At 42.3% G+C, this 24,877-nt stretch overlaps 1 protein-coding gene and 1 non-coding gene across 2 annotated transcripts; both read left to right on the top strand.

Moving 5' to 3' along the window:
- The first annotated feature begins 3,189 nt into the window (after window positions 1-3,189).
- Window positions 3,190-22,550, top strand: ARL6IP5 (ADP ribosylation factor like GTPase 6 interacting protein 5). Its single transcript, XM_015072439.3, has 3 exons — window positions 3,190-3,841; window positions 18,681-18,898; window positions 20,915-22,550. Exons 1-3 carry the CDS (start codon window positions 3,666-3,668, stop codon window positions 21,085-21,087), a joined length of 567 nt encoding a protein of 188 aa, XP_014927925.1. The 5' UTR covers window positions 3,190-3,665; the 3' UTR covers window positions 21,088-22,550.
- LOC113593618 (U6 spliceosomal RNA) lies at window positions 6,669-6,772 on the top strand. The gene has a single exon (XR_003413897.1). It is a non-coding gene; the product is annotated as a U6 spliceosomal RNA (small nuclear RNA).
- Window positions 22,551-24,877: the final 2,327 nt, after the last annotated feature.

Below are 24,877 nucleotides of genomic sequence, written 5' to 3'. Positions count from 1 at the left end.
CCTGAAGATAAACGGTAATAACATTTGGGCCTATTTTCTTCCACAGTCGGACATACACTGATAGATGGATAGATACATTTGTGTGTGTGTGAGTGTGTGTGTGTGTGTGTGTGTGTGCGCGCGCGCGCGCACGCGTGTGTGTGCACGCACGCACATGTGTGTTTGAATGACAATACAAAAAGATTATATTAAAATATACATACATGTATGTATCCTTTCTTGGAGCGGAAGGTTGGAAAAATGAGATATAGACTCAGGAATACAGTTTAAATCGTTAACTCTCAGGGTTCCTGGGTGGCTCAGTCAATTGAGCTCAGGTCATGATCTCAGGGTTGTGAGGTCCAACCCTGCCTTGGGCTGTGTGCTGACAGCTCAGAGCCTGGAGCCTGCTTCGGATTGTGTTCCCCCTCTCTCTGCTTCTTCCCTGCTTGCACTCTATTTCTCTGTCAAAAATAAATAAACATTTAAAAAATAATAAATCCTTAACTCTTCACTTATGAACTATGAGACCTTCGGCACTTCTGGGTCTTTATTTGTAAAATATTTACTTTGTAAGACTGAGAATTGGATAAAACACAATGGTTCTCAAAATATAATCGCTGATCAGGCATATTAGCATCACTTGGGAATTTGTTACAAATGCAAGTTCTCACACCCACCCCCAACCTTCTGCAAGGCCCTGAATGATTCTATTCAAAATAAAGTTTGAGAACTACTGACGTGGAATACATATAGCCTAATGGGTACTCAGTAAATGTAGCTGCTGTTAATAAATTATGATATTGTCTCCTCTTTGTCCTTTATTATTCCCCAATCAGGTTGAGTTTAATAGCATTCATTGAGCTGAAAATTAGTGCCAGGCAGTAAATGGGAGAGGGCAGAGTTCACAGTCCACAGTCAGTAGCAGGAGATACCAGCCACTTTCCCAGGTCAGGTGTCTCAACATCAACCCAGAAAGCTCTTTTTTTCCCCCTCCAGACTACTCTACAGGTAGAAACCACTGAGATTAAACCGGTGCTTTTCAAAACAGGCTCATGTGGGCTGGACCCCAGCAATGCTACTTTCAGGAGATCTTTTGATTAGTGGCAGCAAGCACCACAGCCCCCTCAGATGATAGAAACCAACAGGTGCCTTGGAAATCACCTAGTCCAAACCTACCTATTTCACAGGGAGGAAGCTGAGGTCCAGGAGCAGGGTGCTGCTGGATGGAGAAGAGGTCTGCAGAGGCATCTAGCCCTGCATCTGTGTGCCTTGGATCTAACACCTAGACTCCTGTGGTGGTGTTTTGGTAGATGACACCAGGCACTCCCACTGGCTCAGACTGACCAATTAGAGACAGCCAGCAATGAAAGTAACAGACATGCAACAGATTTTTTTTCATTGGAATGGAATATATCATAAACTATTAGACTATCCACTGTGGTTTGTATACAGACAGATAAATACTCAGGTGGCCCTGTCTAGAAGCATAAGTGTGGACATAAGAGCCCCAGGAAAACCTTTACATTGAATTTGACCCCCTGAATGAAATGTGGCAAAAAGCTGCTACTAATAGCATTTCAAATAGTACCTGACATAAAGTAAGGATTCCACATGTGTCCATTTTTATTTGAAATGATTTTGACAAAGGTAGAAATGTGTAGTGGAAAAAAAATTCTCTCATCTGCAGCCAAAGAGAGAAGCATGATTAATATCTTATGAGAGAGGGAGAAGGAAATCATGGTAAATACAGTTATATCCAGCTTTTTTTGTTGATGTTTATTTTTAAACCTCTTTGGAGGTTTAAACAAACAAATTCATTTTTTTTTTTTTTTTAAGTAAGCTCCATGCTTGGGGCGCCAGGGTGGCTCAGTGGGTTAAGAGTCCGACTTTGGCTCAGGTCATGGTCTCACGGTTAGTGAGTTTGAGCCCCGCGTCGTCTGTCGTCCGGCTCTGTGCTGACAGCTTAGAGCCTGGAGCCTGCTTCGGATTCTGTGCCTCCCTCGTTCTCTGCCCCTCTCCCACTCGCACTGTGTCTCTTTCTCTCTCTCTCAAAAATAAATAAACCTTAAAAAATTAAAAATAAATAAATAAAGTAAGCTCCATGCCCAATGTCGGCGGGGGGGGGGGGGGGGGGGAGGGGGGAGGGGGTTGAACTAAAGACCCTGAGATTAAGAGTCACACGCTCCACCAACTGAGTCAGCCAGGTGCCCCTAAACAAATAAATAAATATATGCTGAACAAACGTTTACTGCATATCAATTGCCTATGATCAATGAGGAATCATACTATTACTAAAAGACATGTGACAGCTTATGGTCATGCAGTCCTGAGCAGTTGGAAGGGTCTTGGTCACAGCTCCTAATGCTCACTGATCTTTCCAACAGGTGCAGGGTCCTAATGGGGCTGGTATGCTGGTCACGACCAAGATCATTTTTTCAGCTAGCCCACAGTGCTGCCGCTTGAAATTCTTAAGCCCCAGGGAATTCCTCCACACCCTCCTACTTCCTGTAACTGATCACCAAGGTCTGGCACATCTCTCCGGAGCACTCCTCTTACTGTAATATATTTAAGTTAGTTTCCACTGCATTGCAAGATCCCTGAAGGCAGGGCAAGGCTGAATTCTTCTTACCTTTTTAAAAATCCCCCACAGTGTTTTTATAGTGCCTTGAAAGGACTTAAAATATCTGTTGGCATCCTACTGAAGTTTTCAAACTTTTAGTGCCCTATCAAGCCTACTCAGATACAGCCACACCAATAAAACAGCAAGATAGAGAAAAATCAGAGGATGTTCATAATAAAGCACCGAGAATAAATCAGGTTAAAGCACTATTAATACCATACATATGAATCATGGCCTGTGCTATTATTAATAACAATAGCAGTAATATCTAATTGTAAGCAATTTCTGTACACTATTGGTCACTGCAGACCATTGTTTGCTTTCAAATGTGAATGACCTCCCAGCTCAAGGCTGATGTGACTCGAGTGACTGCAGTATCAGAATAGCACAGTAGTTCAATAATTTTGTCCAGAAAAGACAGAGTTGCAGAAGAGAGAGAAGTGAAAAAACAAGCCAGCCTTTCCATTCTACACGTCCTTCTTTCCCATTTTGCCAATCTGATTTCACTCAGTGACTCATGGTGAAACAGAAAGCATGAGAATTGCATTCAGATGTGCAGAGGTTAGTAACTAGTTAGTTTTCAAAAACAGCTCATCTTCAGTAACACTATAGTTGCCTTCCATTCCATTTCTCTTAGACTGGCATCTGAACAGCTGCAAAAAATTTCCTTAAAGTCTAGAACATTCTTAGGTTAAAGACTCAAAAGGGATATTTTAAAGGAGGCTGTGTGTATTCGGACTGGTAGGGAAGTCATTGCCATCTCGCTTCAGCCTGGGGACTTCCGCTGGTTTCTTTCTATCATTTCATCTCTATTTTGCACTCTGCCCCTGGCTATGCCGCGAGGCCCCACTTTTCCTGTAACCAACCTCTCAGAGCCAATCAAGAAGTAAAGAAGAGGAAAAACGCCCGCCCGCTCCCAATTTCTTTCGCTCCGCTGCTCACCAACCTCAGAGCCGACCGAGCCAGAGCGGCTGTCAACTCCAACCCAGCTCAGCTGATCGGTTGCCGCCGCCGCCGCCGCCAGATTCCAGAGGGGGAAGAACAAGAAGCTGAGAGACCAGACATGGACGTGAATTTCGCTCCGCTCCGTGCCTGGGACGATTTCTTCCCTGGCTCTGACCGCTTTGCCCGGCCGGACTTCAGGGACATTTCCAAATGGAACAACCGCGTGGTGAGCAACCTGCTGTATTATCAGACCAACTACCTGGTGGTGGCTGCCATGATGATTTCCGTTGTGGGGTAAGTGGGGTCCCCCTCCGGGGCGCCGATCGAGGGCGGTACTGTGGGGCTCCGGTGCACAAGATCCCGGGATGTGGAAAAGCTCTCCACACCCAGCCTCCGCCCTGGCAAGTGCAAGCGGTCAAGCCAGTGGAAACTTGTCAGGGCGAGGCCGCAGCCGTCTTGTGGTCCCCTTTTCCATCCCGCGCCTCGGGCCCAGAAGTGGGGGGATTCCTAGGGGTGAGGACATTTTGCCACCTTCGGACAAGAAAAATGACTTTTTTTCCCCCTCTCTGTACCCTGATTAGGCACTTGCTGAAGGAGATGTTCGCAGTGCCCCTGTCTTGTAAAAATAAGAAGAAAGAGGGAGGTGGTGAAACCCTATCCTGGGGCTGGCGGGAATGGGCGCCGCCCTGGGAGACTTGGGCGACGGGGTGTGGATCCGGATTCTGCATTCTGGGGTGTTAGTGTAAAAAGGGTACCTAAGGAGGGACGTGTTTTGTCGATCTCTCTGCGTAGTGCCCGCCACACTGTACAAGGAATCTGAGCTTGGGAGCAAGAGGGTGGGTGTTCCCTGGTGACGCATCTCCCGGTGTGGGGTGACGGCTGCGCTGACCCCAGGAATGGGGTTCTCTTGCTTTTTCATCCAGGAGTTGTCAGACGTGGTTACTCTTTCTGCTTTCACTTCCTGGTGTCGGTGTATTCAAGGCCTTTTCAGTGCCTGATCTGAAAGTGTTCTGTGTTACATAGGACTCCACCGCTTCCAGCAGACGCACCTGCTTTACTAGAAACCACGTTTTCTTGTAGTTTACCCCTTAAGAAATGCTTCTCTTACTTTTGCAGGATGGTGATATTCTAGATCTGGCCGATTCTACGCCCCTCTAAAGAAAGAGGCAGCCTCAGACTTTATAAAGGAACGCGCTTGCCATTACAGAGGGGAAGTGCAAGCTGGCCTGGAAGAAAGAGGAGAGAGCCAAACTTGGAGGGGGTGGGAAAGGCCAAAGAGGGTGGTTTCTTGAGTTGCTTTACTGGTCTTTGGCTTATTGAGTCACTTCTCTGTGCCAGGCTCGGAACACAACAAGATCAATCAGACATGAATTCTAGCCGATGGACAGGTGGCAGTTGTTGGGAAGCCGTAGGACCAAGTACCCAGCACAGAGGAGAGAGAGAGTTCGCAATTTCCAGATGTGGTTCAGAGTAGTTGCCCCCATGCGGAAGAGAACGCTCATTGGTGGGATTTGGCAGACAGTGACACAGGCCCTCATTCTGTGTTGCTTGAGGAATCACCAACTCTGAGAATGGCTCAGTGTGTGGAGGGCACAGGTTCTGAGCCCTCTTTGAGGGAGGGTGGCTGCCAAGAGGCCTGAGGCAGCTGCCTCCAGAACCTTCCCCTAACCTTATGCTTGAGGCTCCTTTGCCAGAATGCTAAAAAAATGTCTTTAAAACAAAAACCAAGTAGTATATAGGATTGTATCCGTTGGTTTGCTTTCTTTTTCTTTGATCCCCCTTGGGAAAGAAGCAATACAGACATTTTGTCTGGTGATCTAGAGGTGAGGCTTTTTTGAGGTGGCCCCCCAAACTTCGTTAATCGGCAAAGTTTGACCCAGACCCATCAAATGTTCAAGGAAACGGTTGCTTTTCAGAGAGGTGTACTGCCCAGACCAGACACAGGCTTTGATGGAATCCATTTTTCACTGTGAAGGTCAGGGTCCAGCCCCCTGGCTAAATATAGCTCCCTCATTATGGTGCCTTAGCCTACCAATTCGGGCAGTTTGGAGTGTTGGCCTTCCCATTCTCCTTTTCAAATAGGAAATGTTGGTTGGCAGTGACATTTTTGAAGATAAAAGTGAAAAAGAGCCATCTTTATTTTTTATTGACCTTATTTTTAAAGCCATACAAAAGATACAGGCCAGAAGTAAATTGTTTTGAAAATTACATGCGTGTAAAATAGGAGATTTCCTCCATACTGCAGTAAGAATTTGGTATATGATCCTTGACTGTTTTCTGTGTCCACAAACACACATTCGGTAATTTTTCCACAAATGACTTTTTTCTTTCTTTATAATCTAATAACAACAAAAGCAATCATTTATCGAGGTCTCCATGTACCAGGTACTTTGTTCAGTAATTTACCTGTATTACTTTGTACAACCCAATGAGGTGAGATGACATATTATCATCATTGTTATTATTATTGTTGCTGAGGCTCAAAGAGTGTAAATGACTTGCTTAAAGTCACAGACCCAGTCTTGTGCTCTTAACTACTATGCCATCTTCTTATGAGTCATGAGGTTTAGAATTATAATCTCTTAAACCTGGAAGAAACCAAGTATCTTCAGGGTCAGAGAGCTTAGTTGATTTTGGAACATTTCTCATTCTAAAGAGAACTCTCCTCTCTTGATGATGTCAATAGATGGGTGGGTCAGAGCAGTATTAGAAGCTGTTTATCTGGATCCTCTACAGGCATCTGATAGTTCCTATGACATCTTGGTACAGTGTGTGTGAAAATGTCGCCTGGGTGTTTACTGGATAAGGAACCGTGTTCAAAGGGTGTTCTGTCCCCTAATAGTAAGGAGGGGCCTCCAGGGCATTGTTAGAAGGCTCCAGCTTCAACTGTCAATGCTCCTGTGTTGAAAACTGGCTTGGGTGAGGATGGAGAGAGCCCGTTCTTGCGGATTGCAGAAAGGAAGAAGGAAAACCAAACACCTATCATCTAGCTCCAAAGAAGACACAAAGGGCTACCTTGGTAAAAATGGACAGTAAGAAGGATTAGGATAAGATAAATCTGTACATGAGGGCTGATCAGGCAGGGCCTCATAATCAATCCATGGGTAGAAGTTTGGTCTTCACGCTCATTTCAGCAACATATATACTAAAATGGGAATGATATGTAGATTAGCATAGCTCCTGTGCAAGGACGACATGCAAATTTGTTAAGTGTTCCATATGAAAAAAAAAAAAAAAAGAATAAGGTCGGTCTTCATTCTAAAAGCATGGTTTACCAGGCATGTGACTTCCTCTCAGTAGGTCTACTCTAGCACTAAGCTAGCACATTAGTTTTGAGTAAGTTTCTTAGCTAACAGCCCTTGTTGAAGGCGTCCTATCTCCTGGCTCTTCAAATAGTAGAAAGTAGTGGTTAAGAGTGCAAGCAACAGAGCCAGATTAAGTGAATTTTAAATCCCAGCTGCCAGTCATTAGCTCTGTAAGCGTGGACTTGAACTACGCCTGGTCCTCAGCCTCCTCATCTATCAATGAGACTAGTTATAATACCCGCCCTCATAGAGCTTCCATGAAGATTACCTGAGTTAATACAAACAAGGTTCTTAGAATAGTGTCCGGCTCTTAGTTTTTGTTCCACAAATGTTACTTATTATTTTTTTCATCATTTGGTATGATCATGGAGATTACTGAAAAACGTAGACAGCATCTTTACCCCAGCAGCTGTATCCACCCAAGCTCCAGCTGCCAACTTACCTACTCCTGCTTCTCCTTCAAGATGCAGGGTTGGTACCATGTCTTTGAGGAAACATTTTCCCTTTTCCCCTCACTCTCTTATGTTAATTGGGCCACACACCTGTGTCTTTATCTTTCCTGGTAGTTACCTCACAGGCTTTTAAGTTGTCTGTTTCCTTGTCTCTACTCTGGACTATAAATTCCTTGAGGTCAGAGACCGTGGGTTTAGTGTGTGATTATTTCTTCTTTTTCTTGTTGTGGTTATCATTATTTTTATTCGCTGTATCCCTGAGGCCTACTATATAGCAGATGCTTAGTTGGTGAATGCAAATGTAAATAAATGAATAGAAGGCCTCAACGTAATCACGGGGGCAGCTTTTAACCTACCTAATGGAACAAATTATTTTGAAGCACACAGCAGCACGTTAGTTAGTACATAGCAAGGAGATGCTCCTAAAGTGAATCCAACTGGGTCGTTGCTGACAGCACTTGCTACCCATTGGTCAGGATTAGTGTCATGTAAAACATTCAATTTAGAAAAGATCAGAAGTCAAGCTCTTCACTAATTCCTATTGCCCTTGTCGAATTTCGGTGAAATACTCTCCCGCAAGTTTTCTCAACATCAGCACTGTGACAATTTGGATCATATAAATCTGTGTTGTAGAGAGCTGTCCTGTGTATTGTAGGACAGTTAGCAACATCCCTGCTGTCTACCTTCTGAATGACACCAGCAACCAGGCTCTCAGCTGTGACAGTCACAAATGCCTCCAGACATTCCAGGTGTCCCCTGGGGGTCAAAATCACCCCTGGCTGAAATCACAGGGGTGGTAACCTTGGCTTTGAACTACACCTGCTCAAGTTTCTGTAGCCAGGAAAATCATGATAATTTAGTGATCACCTTCACTAAATAAGTTGGTTTATAACAAGTTACAAAAACAGAGTTCTTGGCAGTTACTTAGCAAAACAGTTTGGTTTTAGCTCCCAGCTTCTGACTTTTCAAACCTAAGAATGGAGCAGATTTGAAACTTACACGGCTTTGATGATTATCCTTGATTTATTAAATTTGTTATGCTATCATTCTTTTATTAATCTGCCTGGAAGACTGTACTGATTCCACCGACTCAGACTTTTTATTTTTTGACAGAATTCTGGCAGTTGCTTTTTTAGTTTTCTGCTCAAAAGTTCACTTGCTCTGGAATTCCTATAAAATAGGAATTGTATGACTTTAGTTAATATAAAGTACATTAAAACCTAGCAAGTGATAACAATTCAACATTAGCTGCTGTTATTATATTAAATTCTAGGTTACAGGTATACTTGAAATTCTAACAACTTGTGTATTCTCTTAGAAGTATTAGAGGATGAATACACTTCAGTGGTTTTGCCATAATTGCAACTTGTGCTTCTTGTAAACACTTGGGTTGCTTTCCTTGAAGACTTCAGTTTCCTTTTGAGATTCAGGCATCACTTCAGAAGAGGTTAAAAGGAATAGCGTAAATAACAAGCTGGGAAATGTGTGTTTTGCTGAAAGTGGCTTTGCATTTTTAAAATCAAGATTGAAGAGGACCTAACTTACCATCTCCATCCTTGACACGATACGTCTTGGCACTAAATATTCTTTTTTTTTTTTTTTTTTTAAGTAATCTCTATGCTCAAGATGGGGCTCAAACTCACAATCCCACGATCAAGAGTCAAGTGCCGCACTGACAGAGCCAGCCAGGAACCCCTAGATACTCTTCTTACCTCACACAAAGCAATACAAGTCTCTGCCTCTATTTTCAAAGTGAAACACAAAGGCAACACCTAACTACACTTGAAGTTTAAATGCTCAGTATGGGATACAGTCTGATTGTGGATGGAAATTGCTTTGTGCTTAATAGAATGCCAAAAGAGTGGAGCTGGAGAAATCTAAATCTGTTCCGGGCCATGGAACAGCAGCCTCTCTCACCCTGGGAGTTTGGAAATGCAGAATTTCAGGCCTCTTCCCAGCTGCTGGGACCTACTGAATCAGAGCCAGCTTTTTGACAAGACTCCCAGATGATTCATAGGCACATTAAAATTTAAGAAACACTGGTCTGGTCTGGTTCAAAAGAAACATTGAGAAAATTTAAATAAAGGTCCCGATATGTGCAGGTGTTAACTTCAGAAATTCTACATACATCATTTTTGGAATGGTCCAGGATCTTAACTCCCCAAGTAGTTTCTGATATACATCCCCAAGTGGAAGTTGAGAAGTACTGATCCCATCAAACCCCCAATTTCACAAATGTAAAGGCTGGAGTTCGTGTGGCTACTTAGAACCAAAAACTGCTATTAAATAGTAGCTTCTTTTATTGATATGAAGTACTTTTTTTGTTAAATCATCCTGCAAATATTCTGCATCTCCTATTTAACCTAATTCATCTGAACAGCCGACTCTCATACATTTGTAATTATTGGCCCGTCTTATTCTCACAAATTCCCCCCTGCCATCGGGACTCTTATTTCCTGGCATGGCATCAGAAGCGCCAACCACACACAGAATTTTCAAACATATAAATGACTCCAGTGCATCTGTAGCCAACAGGCTCATTTATTTTCATTTGTGTACGTTCAGGCCTCCCCTTTAAGACAGCACCGTGTAGCCGCTGAACAAATGAGCCTGTATTTTCCTGAAGCACCTCTCCACCATGTGGCCTGTGGAGGTGTTACCAGAGGGTGAAACCTGCAGCTGCCACTTTATGCTACCTGTTGTTTGAAATGGCAAGGGATTTCTGGAAGGCTGGTACTTCTGTTTGAAAAGAGCATTGCTTTAATCTCTTCGGAATGAGTGTGGTCCTATAATACATTCTAAGCCTTCTGGCTACAGCCTTTGGTATTAAAAAATGGCCAGATGGATTATACCTTTTAATGCTGCAAGGATGAAAACCCCAAGTTTCTAGATGGTAAAGGAAGAGCAGGGTAAGAGAGCCCTGGGATGCTCTGAGTCGGAATGTATTAAAACATTTGTAGATGAAATCAATTGCAGTGCTTTTATGCCAAAACCTAGTGGAAAGGTTTTTGAGATTAATCAGCTTCAGCACCAATGCTACAATATTACTCTTAGTTTTGTTGTTTTATCCATTCACTCCACAGAGTATGAAGCATTTACTGACTTCTCAGGCACTGTGCTAGGAGATACAGTGCAGAATAAGAATCTGTAATCCCTACCTTCATCATGCGTAGTATCTAGAGGCTACAAGATGAAACTACACACATAATAATTAATATTTATACAAGCATAGCAAGTGTGCAGAAATACCTACAAAAACATATTCTTTCCTTTTTTTTTTTCTTTTTTCATTGTTTATTTTTGAGAGAGCACGAGTGGGAGAGGGACAGAGAGAGATAGGGAGACACAGAATCCGAAGCAGGCTCCAGGCTGTCAGCACAGAGCCCGACCCGGGGCTTGAACTCACAAACTGCGAGATCATGACCTGAGCTGAAGTCAGAAGCTTAACCTCCTGAGCCACCGAGGTGCCCCAAACAGATTCTTTTCAACCCGACTTATCTCATTTCTCCTGTACATTATGATGCCAAATTTCAAAACTCAGGTATTAAAAATGGGGAAGGCATTGAGTATGTAGACAGAGGAAAGGGTAATTATAATTTTCTCTTCCTCACCTGCAGCTGACATGTCTTTTACTCAGTTCAACGAGTATTTACTGAGCACCTACTCCATGTCATACAGTGTCTAGGCCCTGAGGATATGAGCAGGAATACAACTCCACCCTGCCTTCCTAATCCTCCCAGAATTCATCTTCTCCTGCTCTCCCATACCTCTTTATCTACACTTGAGGTATGCACATGCAATGTTGGCATGTCTTTCCCTGACGGGTGATGTGCTTCTTATGAGTACAGAACTTTATGAGGTCTGTCAACACCCAATAAAATTTTAATCTCAAAATTCTTCATCTAATAAGGGTTGTCTTTCATTAAATCCTTGGACACCATTTATGCAACCTTGTTCTTGGCTTCTCCCCACACACTTTTTAAAAAAAACACTCCCGCCACCATCAGTCGGGGGTTGGTTGTTTCTGTCTCCTTTTCCTACTTTAGGATTTACAGTGATTCTGAATAAGTGTGCAAATGAGCATATTTGGGATTCCTGGCCCCTTTTGTAGAAGGCAAAAGCTCTCAATCTACTTAGTAGGGGCCAAGACCTCTGTATAAGAAATTGAGTTCTAAAAGATGAACTTGACCTATCCACTTAATACCAAATTTGTGCAGCACTATTGGGAATTTCTTATTGTTTTTCTTTTGGGCAAATGAATTCTCTCCTTTATCACTCAGCTTCAGAATACATACCCATAAGATCCTCCTCTGTCTGTTGCGTTGGGCTTGTTCTCTTACTTCAGAGAATACTTTCAAGCCTGTGATCTTGGACAAAAGCTGCAGGCTGCCTCTCTGTTCTGCAAGTGTTTACCATAAATAGGATTTCTCAGCCTGCTCTTAGATGGAGCCTTCACTAACGGGGACACCGAGATGGCAGAAAATCCATCCAGAGTGGGAAACTGAGGCTTTGGTTCCTGCTTCTACTTATTTGCTTCAGTGTGCCGTGAGTGTGGCTCGTCCCTCAGAGAAACAGAAGGGAAGGCAGAAATTGGGTGTTGGTGGGAGGTGGACAGGAGCCTACTTGTAAGATGGAAGATTATGTGTCACCAGGCTCATTTGCATTTGCCCAACCCCAGCCTCCTCAGCCAGCGCTGTAAGAACCTGCCAGGTGAAGGCGATTTAATTTACTTTACTAAAAGGATTCAGAAAGAACAGTTTGTAAACAAATATCTCTCTACTGCAGCTTAAAAGCATTATTTGTTGTGAGGGTAACCATAGGTTCCTAATTGCTGAAAGCAATGATTAGTATACACGAGAGTCCATTATACTATTCTCTTTACCATTGTATATGTTAGAAATTTGCCGTGATGCAACGTTTAAAAGGGATTAGTTGCCATCTAATCAGAGCCTTGTACGCTGTTATTTGAAGCTGCATCACTGAGGGAAGTATGAGATGTATGGCTTCTAAACCAGGCCCAATTTATTATTTATTAAAAATAAAAGAAGCCATTAGCTTCATAAACACAAAAGAAAACATGGAGGTTCATAAGACATGTCTTATTGTGAATACTTTTGACCTGCCAACTGCTGCAAAGACGATAAATCATTTGGATGTGAATGTTTAGTTTCATGTTGCCAAGTACCCAGGATGCAATAGCTATACATACACAGCAAGAATGCAATAAATACTATGGGTCTTCCTACTTCAGTTGGTTAAGAAAATCTCAACGTTATGTTACTATGCCCTTTCTGTGACAAAAGAGACAGGCTCCCATCCCACTTTCAGTGCCGTGAAGGCTCCTTTGCCTGGTGATTATTAGGCCTAGGCGACACTGATCGTGTTGACTCGAAACTGATTTGTACCTTTCCATTTATACTTTATAGTCAGAAATATTTCCTGCCAAGATGGAAGCCAGGTAGGGAAGCTAAAGCAACCATGGGAGACCCTCGGGGTTATCAGAGGAGTCACAGAGCAAGAGGGGCCTATATAGACAGGTGTGCAGGAGTACAAGTCTCCCTCTGCGCCACCCCACTCTCCCTCCTGGCCCCCAGCCATACTCGTGGCAAGACTTACCAAGTTCCTCCTGCCGGCCAGCCAAAGGGCCCTTTCACCCCATCCGAACACGTCATGGTCATTAGAACTCCCATCTGCACGGGCATTGACATAAAGTTTCCTGTTTTTCTTTTTCCTCTGTTTGTTTCATCACAACTCTGTGAAGGTACAAAGACAGGGACTATTTCTCCAGTGATATTTAGTGTACAATGAGAGTAAGAGTGACTCGTCCAAGACAAATCTCCCATCGCTTCACTCGTGGCCATGGAAAGTTCCTGGGCTTCTTTTAAATAACATGAAAGTACGCTAGATCCTTACTTACCTTTCTTCTTTCTTTCAACAAACACGTATTGAATACCTACTGTATGCCAGGCCCTGTACCAGGTGCCAGGGAGACAATGTTACAGTCCCGGTCGTCAGAGAGCTTCATCTGTAGTGCGAGACAGACATTCATCCAACACTCAGTCAGGTAAATGTAAAACCACCTCTGTGATCAGGGCAATGAAAGTGAGGCCTATGGTGCTATCACGTGGTCAGAGAGATGGATTAGGCTGGGAGTTGAAGGCAGTAGGAGTGACTCAGGCAAAGAATGGCTTGTGTGCAGGCCTGTAGGGGCCAGACCCAGGGCGAGTTCTAGAAACCCCAGAGGACGGGGTGTGGAATCAGGAGGCCGTGTACGTGGAGAGCACAGGCTGGGCTACCAGCCCTTGGTCCCCTCATACTCATTATTAAAAACACCCCTTACTCCTGGCAGATGCAGTCTAAGCTAGATTGTGTAGTGAGTGAACTGTGGCCTGGACTGGCGCCCCCCCGCTTACCTCAGCTGGGCCTCCGCCTCCGTGTCCTGGGTTCAAACTACACAACTGTTTGTAGCAGCCCTGGAGGTACAGGCAGGCAGGAGCCACACCCTGTGGGGCCGTGGAGAATGTGTAACGAATTGTGTTTTTATTCTAAGAGCAAGGAGAAGCAAGAGAATGGATGGGTGGATTCATATTTGCAGTGACTCCTCTGGCTGTTTCAGGACCACAGCAAAACATCACCAATTTAGACAGATCCACTGTGAGTAAATTGTTCCCTCCCTTTCTTGGTGAGTCAGGCTTCCTCAGGAACCAAACTACAAAAATAGCTTTTTGGGTTAGAAAATTGGAACTCGATGCGAAGCTCCTTCCCTTGCCCGGAAAGTGTTTCACTGCCTTTTTGACTCTTGTTGGCATTGTAGTGTCACAGGAGTTACCAGGTGTGCCCTTGACTTGATCTGAGAACCTCTGTTTTGGTAAACTTTTATCGCCAACTCTATAGTTGATGGGTTTGAGGACGTACTTACTAACCTGTCCGTTCGTTAGCTTGTTTATATGTAGAATGAGATGCATTTTTCAAGATGTGTCCTAGCTCTGAAGTTCTGTGACCAGCCAAGATTTTTCTTCCCCCTTCAGGGACTTGTGCTAAAACCATAGCTATAGCTACCCGACTCATGTTGGTACATTCAGGACATGTGTCCACATCTGCTTACAGCAACCTTCTTTCAGAGAGAAGTGAGAATGCCACGGGATTTCCCAGAACGATGCTTCATTGCTGACCCCAACTGGAAGAATACTGAGAAGGCATGGGGGAGGTTCCTGAAGCTGCTCAACAATGCACAACGGGTTATAGTATGAATTGCTGTCACACTTACATCAGCTGGCACCCTTTTCTCTCCCCTAGACCCCTAGAAATAGGTTTCTTCGCTTCTCTGGGCCTTGGTTTATTCATCTGTGCAACGGGACTGAACTGATTTATTTTTGAACGCGCTGCTACAGGATTCTGTGATGGGACTGTAGACCTCTTTACAACCGTGGATGTTTCCACTAGAATTTTTAACCATTACATTTATTTATTTATTTACTGACTTACTTATGGAATAGGATGTGTATGCATATAGGTATATATTTTTATCCCACAAGAGGTTTTATCCCACAAGAGGAAAACATACTGAATGCTTTTGACTTGTTAAACTAGGTCCCATTTCCACCAAGGACAGAAAGTTACATTTGTCCTCTCCCTTTGTCCTCTCCACTCCTCTCTGCCCTTCTCCCTCCCTTCTACTGCTTTGCCTTCCTTCCTCCCTCCCTCCCTTCCTCCTTCAGGGATTACCTGTAAGTGAAACTCCACCATCAGAGCCCAGTGGCAGTTGTGCCCACGAAAGCTGGGGTAGCATATTTATGGAAGTTTTTCTTCCTAAAGGTTCTTGGGCTTTCTTGTGGGTCGCTGTGACTAAGAGCCCCGCTGTTGACTAAAAGCTTTGCTCATCTCAGACAAGAACTGGCTCCCCAGTTCCTGCACTCATTGGAAAATGAAATTAAACTCTAGAGGGTGGTGTAGGTGTTTTATTTTCCTCCAAGTGCAGGAAGGCGCCAAGGCATTAGAGCGGTACAAATTTTACTCTTTGTTAGAATGGAATGGCCCTTCAGAAGAAGGGGGGAAATCGTTTCTGCTCCGAGTAACTTTGTTCATTTTTTTCCAGCTTGGAAACTTGGTTACTTTCTAATTATAGACTGTGTGGCTGGGCGTGTTGTAAGCTAAAACCAGTTCTATAGGGCTCTGTGCTCTGTTCTTTTCCCTTGACTATGAAGAACAGGAACAGGTGACAAGCAGATTTGGAATTGCTTGAGTCAGGCTTGGATTTTTTGTTGTTCTTTGTCCTGGGTTTTATTTAGACATTCAGCATAGATGCCTATTTTACTTCAACAGAGAAAAATAGACAAAGCTTGGCATACTCTTGATTTTATGCTTCACCTCATGAATCATTTTAATAGCTGTTCTGTAAAGAACTGAGTAGGATACCTTTGCTGCTTTGCTACCAACCATCCAACCATCCATCTTTTATTTGCACTTTATGCAAAGTGTTTCCTTTAACTTGAACCCTCCACTGTAGTTTTTTGAGTTAATGTAGATCTTTGCTTTTCTTTACAGCTGAAAAATATTTGGGTGAAACTAATAAACAACTAGGGGTAAGCTACCCATGATGCTACTACCCCTGTATAACCAATGTAGTCTTTCAGGATAATTTCTTCTGGAATCTCTTGAGAGCTAGGAATGAGATTTATTAATCGGTGACAGTTCCTGGGCCTCTCCACTCCATTTCCTCACCGCCTGCTGAAAAAGATTTTATTTTTGTCCTAATTCTTCCTTTCTCCAGGCCTATAATTGTCTTTCCCAGATTCTGGGCTTAAATCAGCGGATAGGGCATAACCCAGATAAAATTTTAAAAGAGAGAAAAGTACAGAGTGACTTGTGGCCCCCAGATGACAAAGAAGTGGTGAAGGACAGACAGAATAGTTCATGTTCTGCGTACTGGAAAAGCCTGGAAGAGTGGGGTGGTGAACCCTGGCTAGAAGAAGATCTGCAGAATGAGTAGGGAACCAAGGTTTGGGTCGGAGAAGGAACAGCTTCGCTATGAAGTATGAATTGAAATTGCATTCATGTTATTGGAGAGATGACGGAAGTAAAGATAGGCTGTTGTAGCAAGCCTGTGCCAAGCCTGGGTTGGGATCAGGGAGCAGTTGCTTTTATATTTTTATATTTTCCTTTGTTGCATGTTCATTTTATTTCTAATTACAAAATAATATACTAATTGTGAAGCTTTCTACTTCTGAGCTATACTATATGTATATACATACATACATATATATACACACATATATATGTATATATATCTATTGCATGTATATATCTATATATGTATATATATCTATCACATGTATATATCTATCTCCACCTAACAGAATTACAGTTGCTTTTGCCCACTCAATATATTATTAGTGTCTTCTTTTATTATTAAGTATTTAAAATAGCTGTATATACCACCTCTAGGCAATTGTTGGCCATACACGTTATTTTTAAAACTTTTTAATCATATGCCACTCATGTGAATATTGTTACAACTCAATCTTGGCCTTTTTGTTTATTTCTGTAGACTCTATTCTGAGGAAGAGATTTATGGCCTGTAGGAGGATAAGTATTTGCAAGAGTTTTGAATGAAATAAGCAACTTACTATTATGGGATTTAACTTTAAATTATGTACTCCTATACTACTCTTACCATTATTTAATAGCATGCATTTTAATAGACCTTTTTAACTTTTCCAAAGCACTTTCACATTGATTATACCCCCAATTTTACCCATTAAGGCATGTGATACTTTTACTCTTATCTGAAACTATTTCAGATAGCTTTTATGTTTCAGAAGGTAGAATCAGAGCTACAATTTAAAGGGATTAAAAAAAAAAGAATCTTAGTTATCCTGAATATGAATCCTGCTCTGAGTATGAATCCTTCGTCTGTTTTATTTCAGTGAAAGTAAGCTCTTGGCTTCACTTTCCATTGCCCCGTTTGCTTCTGTCCCTCATTTCCAAATCTGTTATGTTGATATTCAGAGCATGATGAAAACACACTGACCCTCATTGTCCTTCCCAAGTAAAATACGCGTCAAGCCTATTGTGAGGGTAAGAAGTTAGTAGCTCATGGGACTTGCTGATCACAAATGTCACATTCAGGGTTCTGTATTCACTGTGGGTTTGGGTAAGCGTGGGGGCTGTAACACCCAGTCATTCTTTCTTATGAAATACTGGATCTAAGTTTTCTTCTTTATTATCAACAATAATGTAACCTTTGACTCCTGTAACAATGAAGCCAGAGGCTCTGTGCTTGGAAATCTCCATTGATAACCCATCCCCTAATGATACTCTCAGCCCTTTTAAAGAATTATAATGGATTCTCTCTGCCAAGAGTCATATACTCAAATGCCTCCATGGGCCAGGCAGGTTATGTAAGAGAGAATGCAGGGCAGCTGTTAGAAAAACAACGATCAATGGCAGCTCAATGGGGGCCTCTGTGTCAGAGATGCAGGAGATGGTGGAAGGACAAGAGCTAATTGGAGAGCGTTTGTTCTATCTGAAAGAGAAGGTGCTCCAGCCAGTGGCTGACATGTGGAAAAGTGGGCCTACTGTTGTTAGATTTTCTTGTTTATAGGAGAAGTTAGAAATCCCAAGTTTTATGGACTTTCTAAACACAGCGCAATTCAAATAAAAGTTCTGTAAACACCATCCAATGCAAGCATATATGTGACAATAGGCTGGATCTGGCCCACGGAGGCCGTCACGTGACTTGCATCTGTTGTGGCAACTCCTGTGAGGATTTGAATAAGTCTGCAGAGCTCAGAAAATATGTGAGCACTGTACTGGATGTGCACCAGAGCCCAGGAGATAATGAAAGTGAAACAGCCCCTTCAAAAGAGGCGGTCTCTTTTAAATTTTAAGAGGCCTTTTAGCTCTTTGCTACCATTACTATAAGAATGAGGACCACTCTCGGCCATAGGACTGTTGACGTTTCAGAAAATGTCAACATCACGCTGCAGGGACATACAGTGTCCTCAGACTTGTCTGTGATATTTTACAGATGCAATAAAAGCCATGTATGGATTTGGGGCCGGCGGGGGCGGGGGGGGGGGCAGTCTTTGAAAATTGTGGACCTCTAATGAGACGGACTGACCGCTTTGGTGGGAGTCAAACTACCCAAGTGTGAATCTTGGCTCCACCGTTTTCTCACCTCTGTGCCTCACTTTCTTCATTTGAGAAATAAATTAATAGCATCTGCCTCATCGGGTTATGAGGATTAAATGAGCCAGTTTAGATAGAATGCCGAGTAAGTACTCAACACCTGATTTGCTCTTCCTTACCTTTCTGATCTTCCCTTCCTGCTCCCACTACTGCTGACCCAGGCTCCCTCGTTTTTTCGCATTCCAGGTTCCTGAGCCCCTTCAACATGATCCTTGGAGGCATTGTAGTGGTGCTGGTGTTCACGGGGTTTGTGTGGGCAGCACACAACAAAGACATCCTCCGCCGGATGAAGAAGCAGTACCCCACAGCATTTGTCATGGTGGTCATGTTGGCCAGCTACTTCCTCATATCCATGTTCGGGGGAGTCATGGTCTTTGTGTTTGGCATCACTTTTCCTTTGTTGCGTAAGTGAACCTCAGTCTTCTTGTGCCTTAAAAAAAAAAATGTAGGAGCAATTGTTCACTGGGAATATCCTACCCTGTTTCTTCCATATGTTGACATGTCTGCAAAATTATCACAAGTTTCTGAAACAGCAGATCAAGGCTAATGGTGCAGTAAGTCCATAGATTTATGTCTACTGGGTGCCTGCTCTGTGCCAGACACTCTTCTGGGGCTACAACAATAAACAAAAGAAGTACAAATCCCAAGTCGCACAGCAAGAAAGTTGTACAGCCTGCACTGACCTCCAGATTGGTCTGATATTCAAGTCCGTTCTCAATCTTTAAGTGCCATTCATACTGATGCATTCATACTGATGCAAGAATGAATGTATTTCATTGGGAAGTAAACTAGTTACTCTCTAGTTACTCAGCATATCGTGTTTAGTGTCCAACTTTCCTAAGTCTGTAAGAATAATTGGCCCAGAATATAGTTACCAAGTACTCCAGTTCTGGTGAAGAGAACTAGATATTTTCTAAATTTTACATGCATTGTTTGCTGAGATCCCAAACACTTGAAACCTGAAATAGAGAACAGATATAGTTCCAGTCTCATCAGCAGAAATCTACTTAAAATTCGATTATATTAAGTGACAGCAACAGTCTTTTAACTTATTAATAGCATTTCACATGTGTATTTTTTCCATTAAATAAAATCAGTTGCTTGTTTGGGGATATGTGAGATTAAGCCCAGAATATTTATAGATGGATCCCACACCTTGTTGGACAACATATTTCAATCAGCTAAGTCAAGACTTTTAAATATTTTCCTCACATTTACCCTATATACAGGCCAGTGTAATGAAATGTATCATAGGTAGAGATCAAGAGTCCAGATTTTTCTTCCTAGACATGCTGGAAACCAGCCGTGTGCTTTGGACCAGGTATCCTATATGGGCTGTCATTCGCTCATCTATAAAATAAGGAAGTTAGACAAGATTAGTGACTCCCAGACCTTGATGATTTTGAGAATCATGTAGGACACTTGTAAAAAGCACAAATTTCCCAGCCATATCCCTTAGAGATCTTGAGTCTGTGAGTTGACAGTGCTCCTCCCCAAAACCTGTATTTTTAGGAAGCTCCTCAAATGTTTCCAATGGCCAGTCTAGATTGGGAGCCTCCAGATAAAATGCACACCAGTGTTTCTTAAAATGATGGTCCAAGATCACCTATATGAGATTCATCCAGAGTGAATATTAGCATTTTACATTGTGGAAACCTACCTCAGTCTTACTGGTCTGAATTTTGGGTGGTGGAGACCTAGGATTTGCCTATGTAACAGCTCTGCAGGCAATTTATATATACACCGCAGTTTGAAAAATCGCTCCTGGTAGATCACGTGGGATGCCTATTTAAAATACAGATCCCAGGCCCATCCCTCTAAGGTTCTGGTTCAGGAGGTCCAGGAGAGGGGCCAGGGAATATTTCTCAATAAACAACGTGAGTAATTCTAAATGATCAAGCAAATTCGGGAAACTTTAGGGTACCTGACATGTGTAAAACCTTTAGTTTTTATCTATACATCTATATCCATCACTTTGGAAAAATGCCTCAGGAGGTGCCTCCAAGGAGGACTTCACCTGATCATCCCTGATAATCCCTGAATTGAGCATGAATTCCTTTCTGGAAAACTTTGTGTAAGGTTTTTATGTAAGTTGGAATCACACTGATTCATTTTGAATTTCAAGCCATTTAAGTGGCAGCTAAAAAGGTAAATATCAACGTGAAAAAGAGAAGGTGTGGTTGGCAGATGACAGTCCTGCCTGCTGTGTTTTCCTTCACACACAAAGGACACTTAATATATGACTTAAACAGCTTTATATCAAGTCCAAGGATCCATGTGAGGACTTGGGTAAATTAGAGAACCAGACTGGACTACAGCTAACCGTGGCAGTTGACCCAAAGTGTGAAGATGGGGAGCCTAAGGCTGCAATGGGCAAAGAGCCGTTGCTTCCGTGCTAACCACGTTTCTCTTTTCCGTAGTGATGTTCATCCATGCGTCATTGAGACTTCGGAACCTCAAGAACAAACTGGAGAATAAAATGGAGGGAATAGGCCTGAAGAGGACACCAATGGGCATTGTCCTAGATGCCCTAGAACAGCAGGAAGAAAATGTCTCCAAATTCGCTGACTATATCAGCAAAGTGAAGGAATAAATATAAGGGCTGCCACGGACATCCAGGTGTGGTTTGTCCTCATGCAGACCTAGTTTCCATTTGTGTTCTTGAAATAGGAGGTGCCTGTACCACCCAACTATCTCTGGCAGCATGCATGTATAGGCCAAGCTGTTAACATCTCTGATGTGACAGAGGGAAGCCCTCAGAAACCGAAAGAAACTACCCTCCTATTATGCCTGAAGTTTCAAGTGTGTTTATGCAACTGATAGGAAATGGATCACACTTACTTCTTTAGAGAAATAAAAACAATTATGGATTGTACAGCAACAGTACTGTTAACTTGTAGGAAAAAAATAATTGTAAAGTATCAAGGCAATATGAGTAAATGAAAAAAGACTGTTAAAATAGATGTCATGTGTTAGCCTGTTTTAAGCACCACCCTCCCCCCCACCCCACCCCCCGCCCCCACCCGCATCATTCTCCTCCAAAAATATTCCCTGGGACTGTAATATGTGGAGTCTAATTTAGTTTAGCTTTTATTATTCTTCTTTTAAAATCAAAGATGATCTGTATCACTTTACCACCCATTTGACGTGCAGTGAAAACTGGATAAACCAGTTGTTTTTATTTTGTTTACAAATAGAAAGATTGCTGTTTAGGAGATATTTTGTCAAGTTTTTACAAATTTTTAAAATGCTAGTAATGCCTTTTCGCTAGCAGGTATTTGTTGCAAATTAAATGTCATCTTCTTTAAGGAGGTTAGAGCTACGGAACCTGTATTATTCTTGACAGTCTTGTTAAAAAAAGCAACAACAAAAAAATAAAACTTGAGTTCTGTTTATATTGCATATTTCTTGCTGTTATGGCAAAAAGGTGTCCAAGATAATGTTTCTTGTATTTTTTTCACTATTTAGCTTTTAACTGGAACATTGAGAAGGAAGGAAATCAATGTGCATTTTATTAATTCCTTAGGGGCACAAAGAGAACAATAATGGCTAATCTTTTGAAATCTGAAAAGCATCTTTAGATGACCAAGCAAACAGACATGAACGTGGGAGTGATCAGCGGCTTCTGCAAATCATGAAAATTTTAGATAGCAATTGTTACGACCACATGTTTTTACAGATAGGCATTAGAATTACTACAGCATGAGTTTATATATCCTTTTACTTTCTTCCTTTTATTTCTCATGTATTTAGAAATAGGTTATACAAAGATGTTTTGCTTGCCAATTGGGTGATTTCATAGATGAGTAGAAAACACTTGGGTTTCCCTAACACTGAATTATGAAGACAACTGGAGTGGTACTTACCGGAGAGACTCTCTGTACATCCTAAAATAAGAAGCAACTGCATATGCCACTCCCATCTTTCTTGCGTTTTTATTCCTCAGCCAACCTGCAGCCATCATCTCTAGCACAGCGTTACCACCGTGACTTCACAGCCACGGTCTAGAGTTTGTACCCTTACCCAAATACGGAGAATAAAATTTATCAAAGATTTTCTGTGTGTGAAAGACGTTGTTTATTAATGCACATCTGTGCTAAATATCTGGGAGACTCGGTGACAACCCTTTAAACAACGAGGATGTGCTATACTGCACGACCCGCTCTGCTCGTGTTTCAAATACACTAGGTCCCCCCACCACACATCAGTTACCTGCTGTCAGCCTCAGTCCAGAAGCAGATGATCCTCCTTGTGACACATCGTCAGGAGGTCCACAGTAGCTAAACACTACACATCAGAGCGCCTACAACATTCCCTCACTTCATCTCATCGCGTAGAATATTTCTCATCCCACGTCATCACAGAGGAGGGGTGAGTATGTACAATAAGGTAATTTTGATAGACAGACTGCATTCACCTAACTTTTATTACAGCATCATTGCTCTAGTTTATGATTTTTGTAGTTAATCTCTGTGCCTGGTTTAGAAGCTAAACATTCTCCTACTATGTACAGGAGAAAAACAGTAATATATAGGGGGTTCTGTACTATCTGTGGTTTCAGGCATCCAAGGGGGGTCTTAGGACATATCCCCACTGGATTAGGTGGGGACTATGGTACTGTTTAACAAAACTTTAACATTTTATTAATTTCCAGCCGAATAACATTGAATTCCAGTGGGATCCTGTTCTAAACCTGACACACTTTAGCCCCTTCCACTTTCTACATGAATCCTGTAGAAAGAATGCAATCTATTTGGGAAAAGTGACAACTTAAATAAAAACTATACTCATTACAATTACTAACAGTTGGTCGTCAATTCTAGAATAATAACGATATACACATGTAGCATGTAAGTGCTATATATTACTGCATTTTAAAAACAAATTAAAGGGGTGCCTGGGTGGCTCAGTCGGTTAAGCGTCCGACTTCGGCTCAGGTCATGATCTCACAGTCCGTGAGTTCGAGCCCCGCGTCGGGCTCTGTGCTGACAGCTCGAAGCCTGGAGCCTGCTTTGGATTCTGTGTCTCCCTCTCTCTCTGACCCTCCCCCTTTCATGCTCTGTCTCTGTCTCAAAAATAAATAAAACGTTAAAAAAAAAAAAAATAAAAACAAGTTAAGGGGTACCTGGCTGGCTCTGTTGGTAGACCATGCCACTCTTGATCTCAAGGTTGTGAGTTCAAGCCCGACATTGGGTGGAGAGATTATTTAAAAATAAAATTTTAGAAATTGAAAAAACCAAGTTTCAAGTGATGTTACATCTTAGGAGGGTGACTTATCTATGTGCATACATTCCAGAGGACACTGAAGAAGTTAAAATCTTCACCTAATTTTTAGGGTAGGAGTCGGTTGATGGAAAAAGCATAAGTAAGCTGCTTTACCTGTCTCTTGACAAAATCTGTGCACTGAAGCAGTAAGCTATGAATTTGAATCCTCTTTTCCCTTTGCACATCTAAGAATAAATACCTCTTTTAGGACTATTAGCACTCGTTTAAATTCCTGACTTTATTAATACTGTGGCTATACAAACAAACGCACCGGGCTTTCAAGAGCTTCAACTACTAACAGTAAGCTTTTAAACATGTTTAGAGCACTTTGCCCAACAGCATTTAGCCTCTCGATGTAGAATATGCTAGACACAAAGTTTTATTTACAGCAGCCCTTTCTTAACCTGCTTTGCATGCAAGGATGTTTATAGAAACAGTAACATTGGAGGAAAAAACCTCTCAGCCACTGGCTATTGTAAAACCTGATTGAAACTACAGCTATTCAAATGTGGATACTTTTGCACACACTAAACTATCTTTAAAAAATGTAAACACCATATTTCTTTCCCATGGCCTGTCCTTCTAAATAACGTATTTTTTAACTTTCCCAATTAGGCCTATTCTCTCCTAGCCTGTTTTGCTTGTTATGTACCACCTATGATTATATAAAAGGAGAAAGAAGGCAGGCACAACTAACTACTCACTTGGGTAAAGAAGAGAGAAAAGGCGTCAATGTGTGGTTTTCTAATTTCTAATGTTCACGCCACTTCTATATAAAAAGATTCTAAGGGTGCCTGGGTGGCTCAGTTGTTTGAGGGTCTGACTTCAGCTCAGGTAACAATCTCATGGTTGGTAGGTTTGAGCCCTGCATGGGGATCTGTGCTGACAGCTCAGAGCCTGGAGCATGCTTCGGGTTCTGTGTCTCCCTCTCTCTCTGCCCCTCCCCCCCACCTTCAAAAAATAAAAAAAAACATTAAAAAAATGTTTTGAAGTCAGATTCTATGCATCTAGTGACTAGAATGGATAATTAAGGGCTCTAGGAACTTGGAAAGAGGAAAGAACACTGGGTTTGGAGTTGTCTGGAAGATTTTTATGGAGGATTATGACCTGATCTGGTC

Source organism: Acinonyx jubatus, chromosome A2 (assembly GCF_027475565.1).
Source record: "Acinonyx jubatus isolate Ajub_Pintada_27869175 chromosome A2, VMU_Ajub_asm_v1.0, whole genome shotgun sequence".
NCBI lineage: Eukaryota > Metazoa > Chordata > Mammalia > Carnivora > Felidae > Acinonyx > Acinonyx jubatus.
Note: the sequence above shows the minus strand (reverse complement) of the source record. Positions and strands in the feature narration are given on the sequence as shown.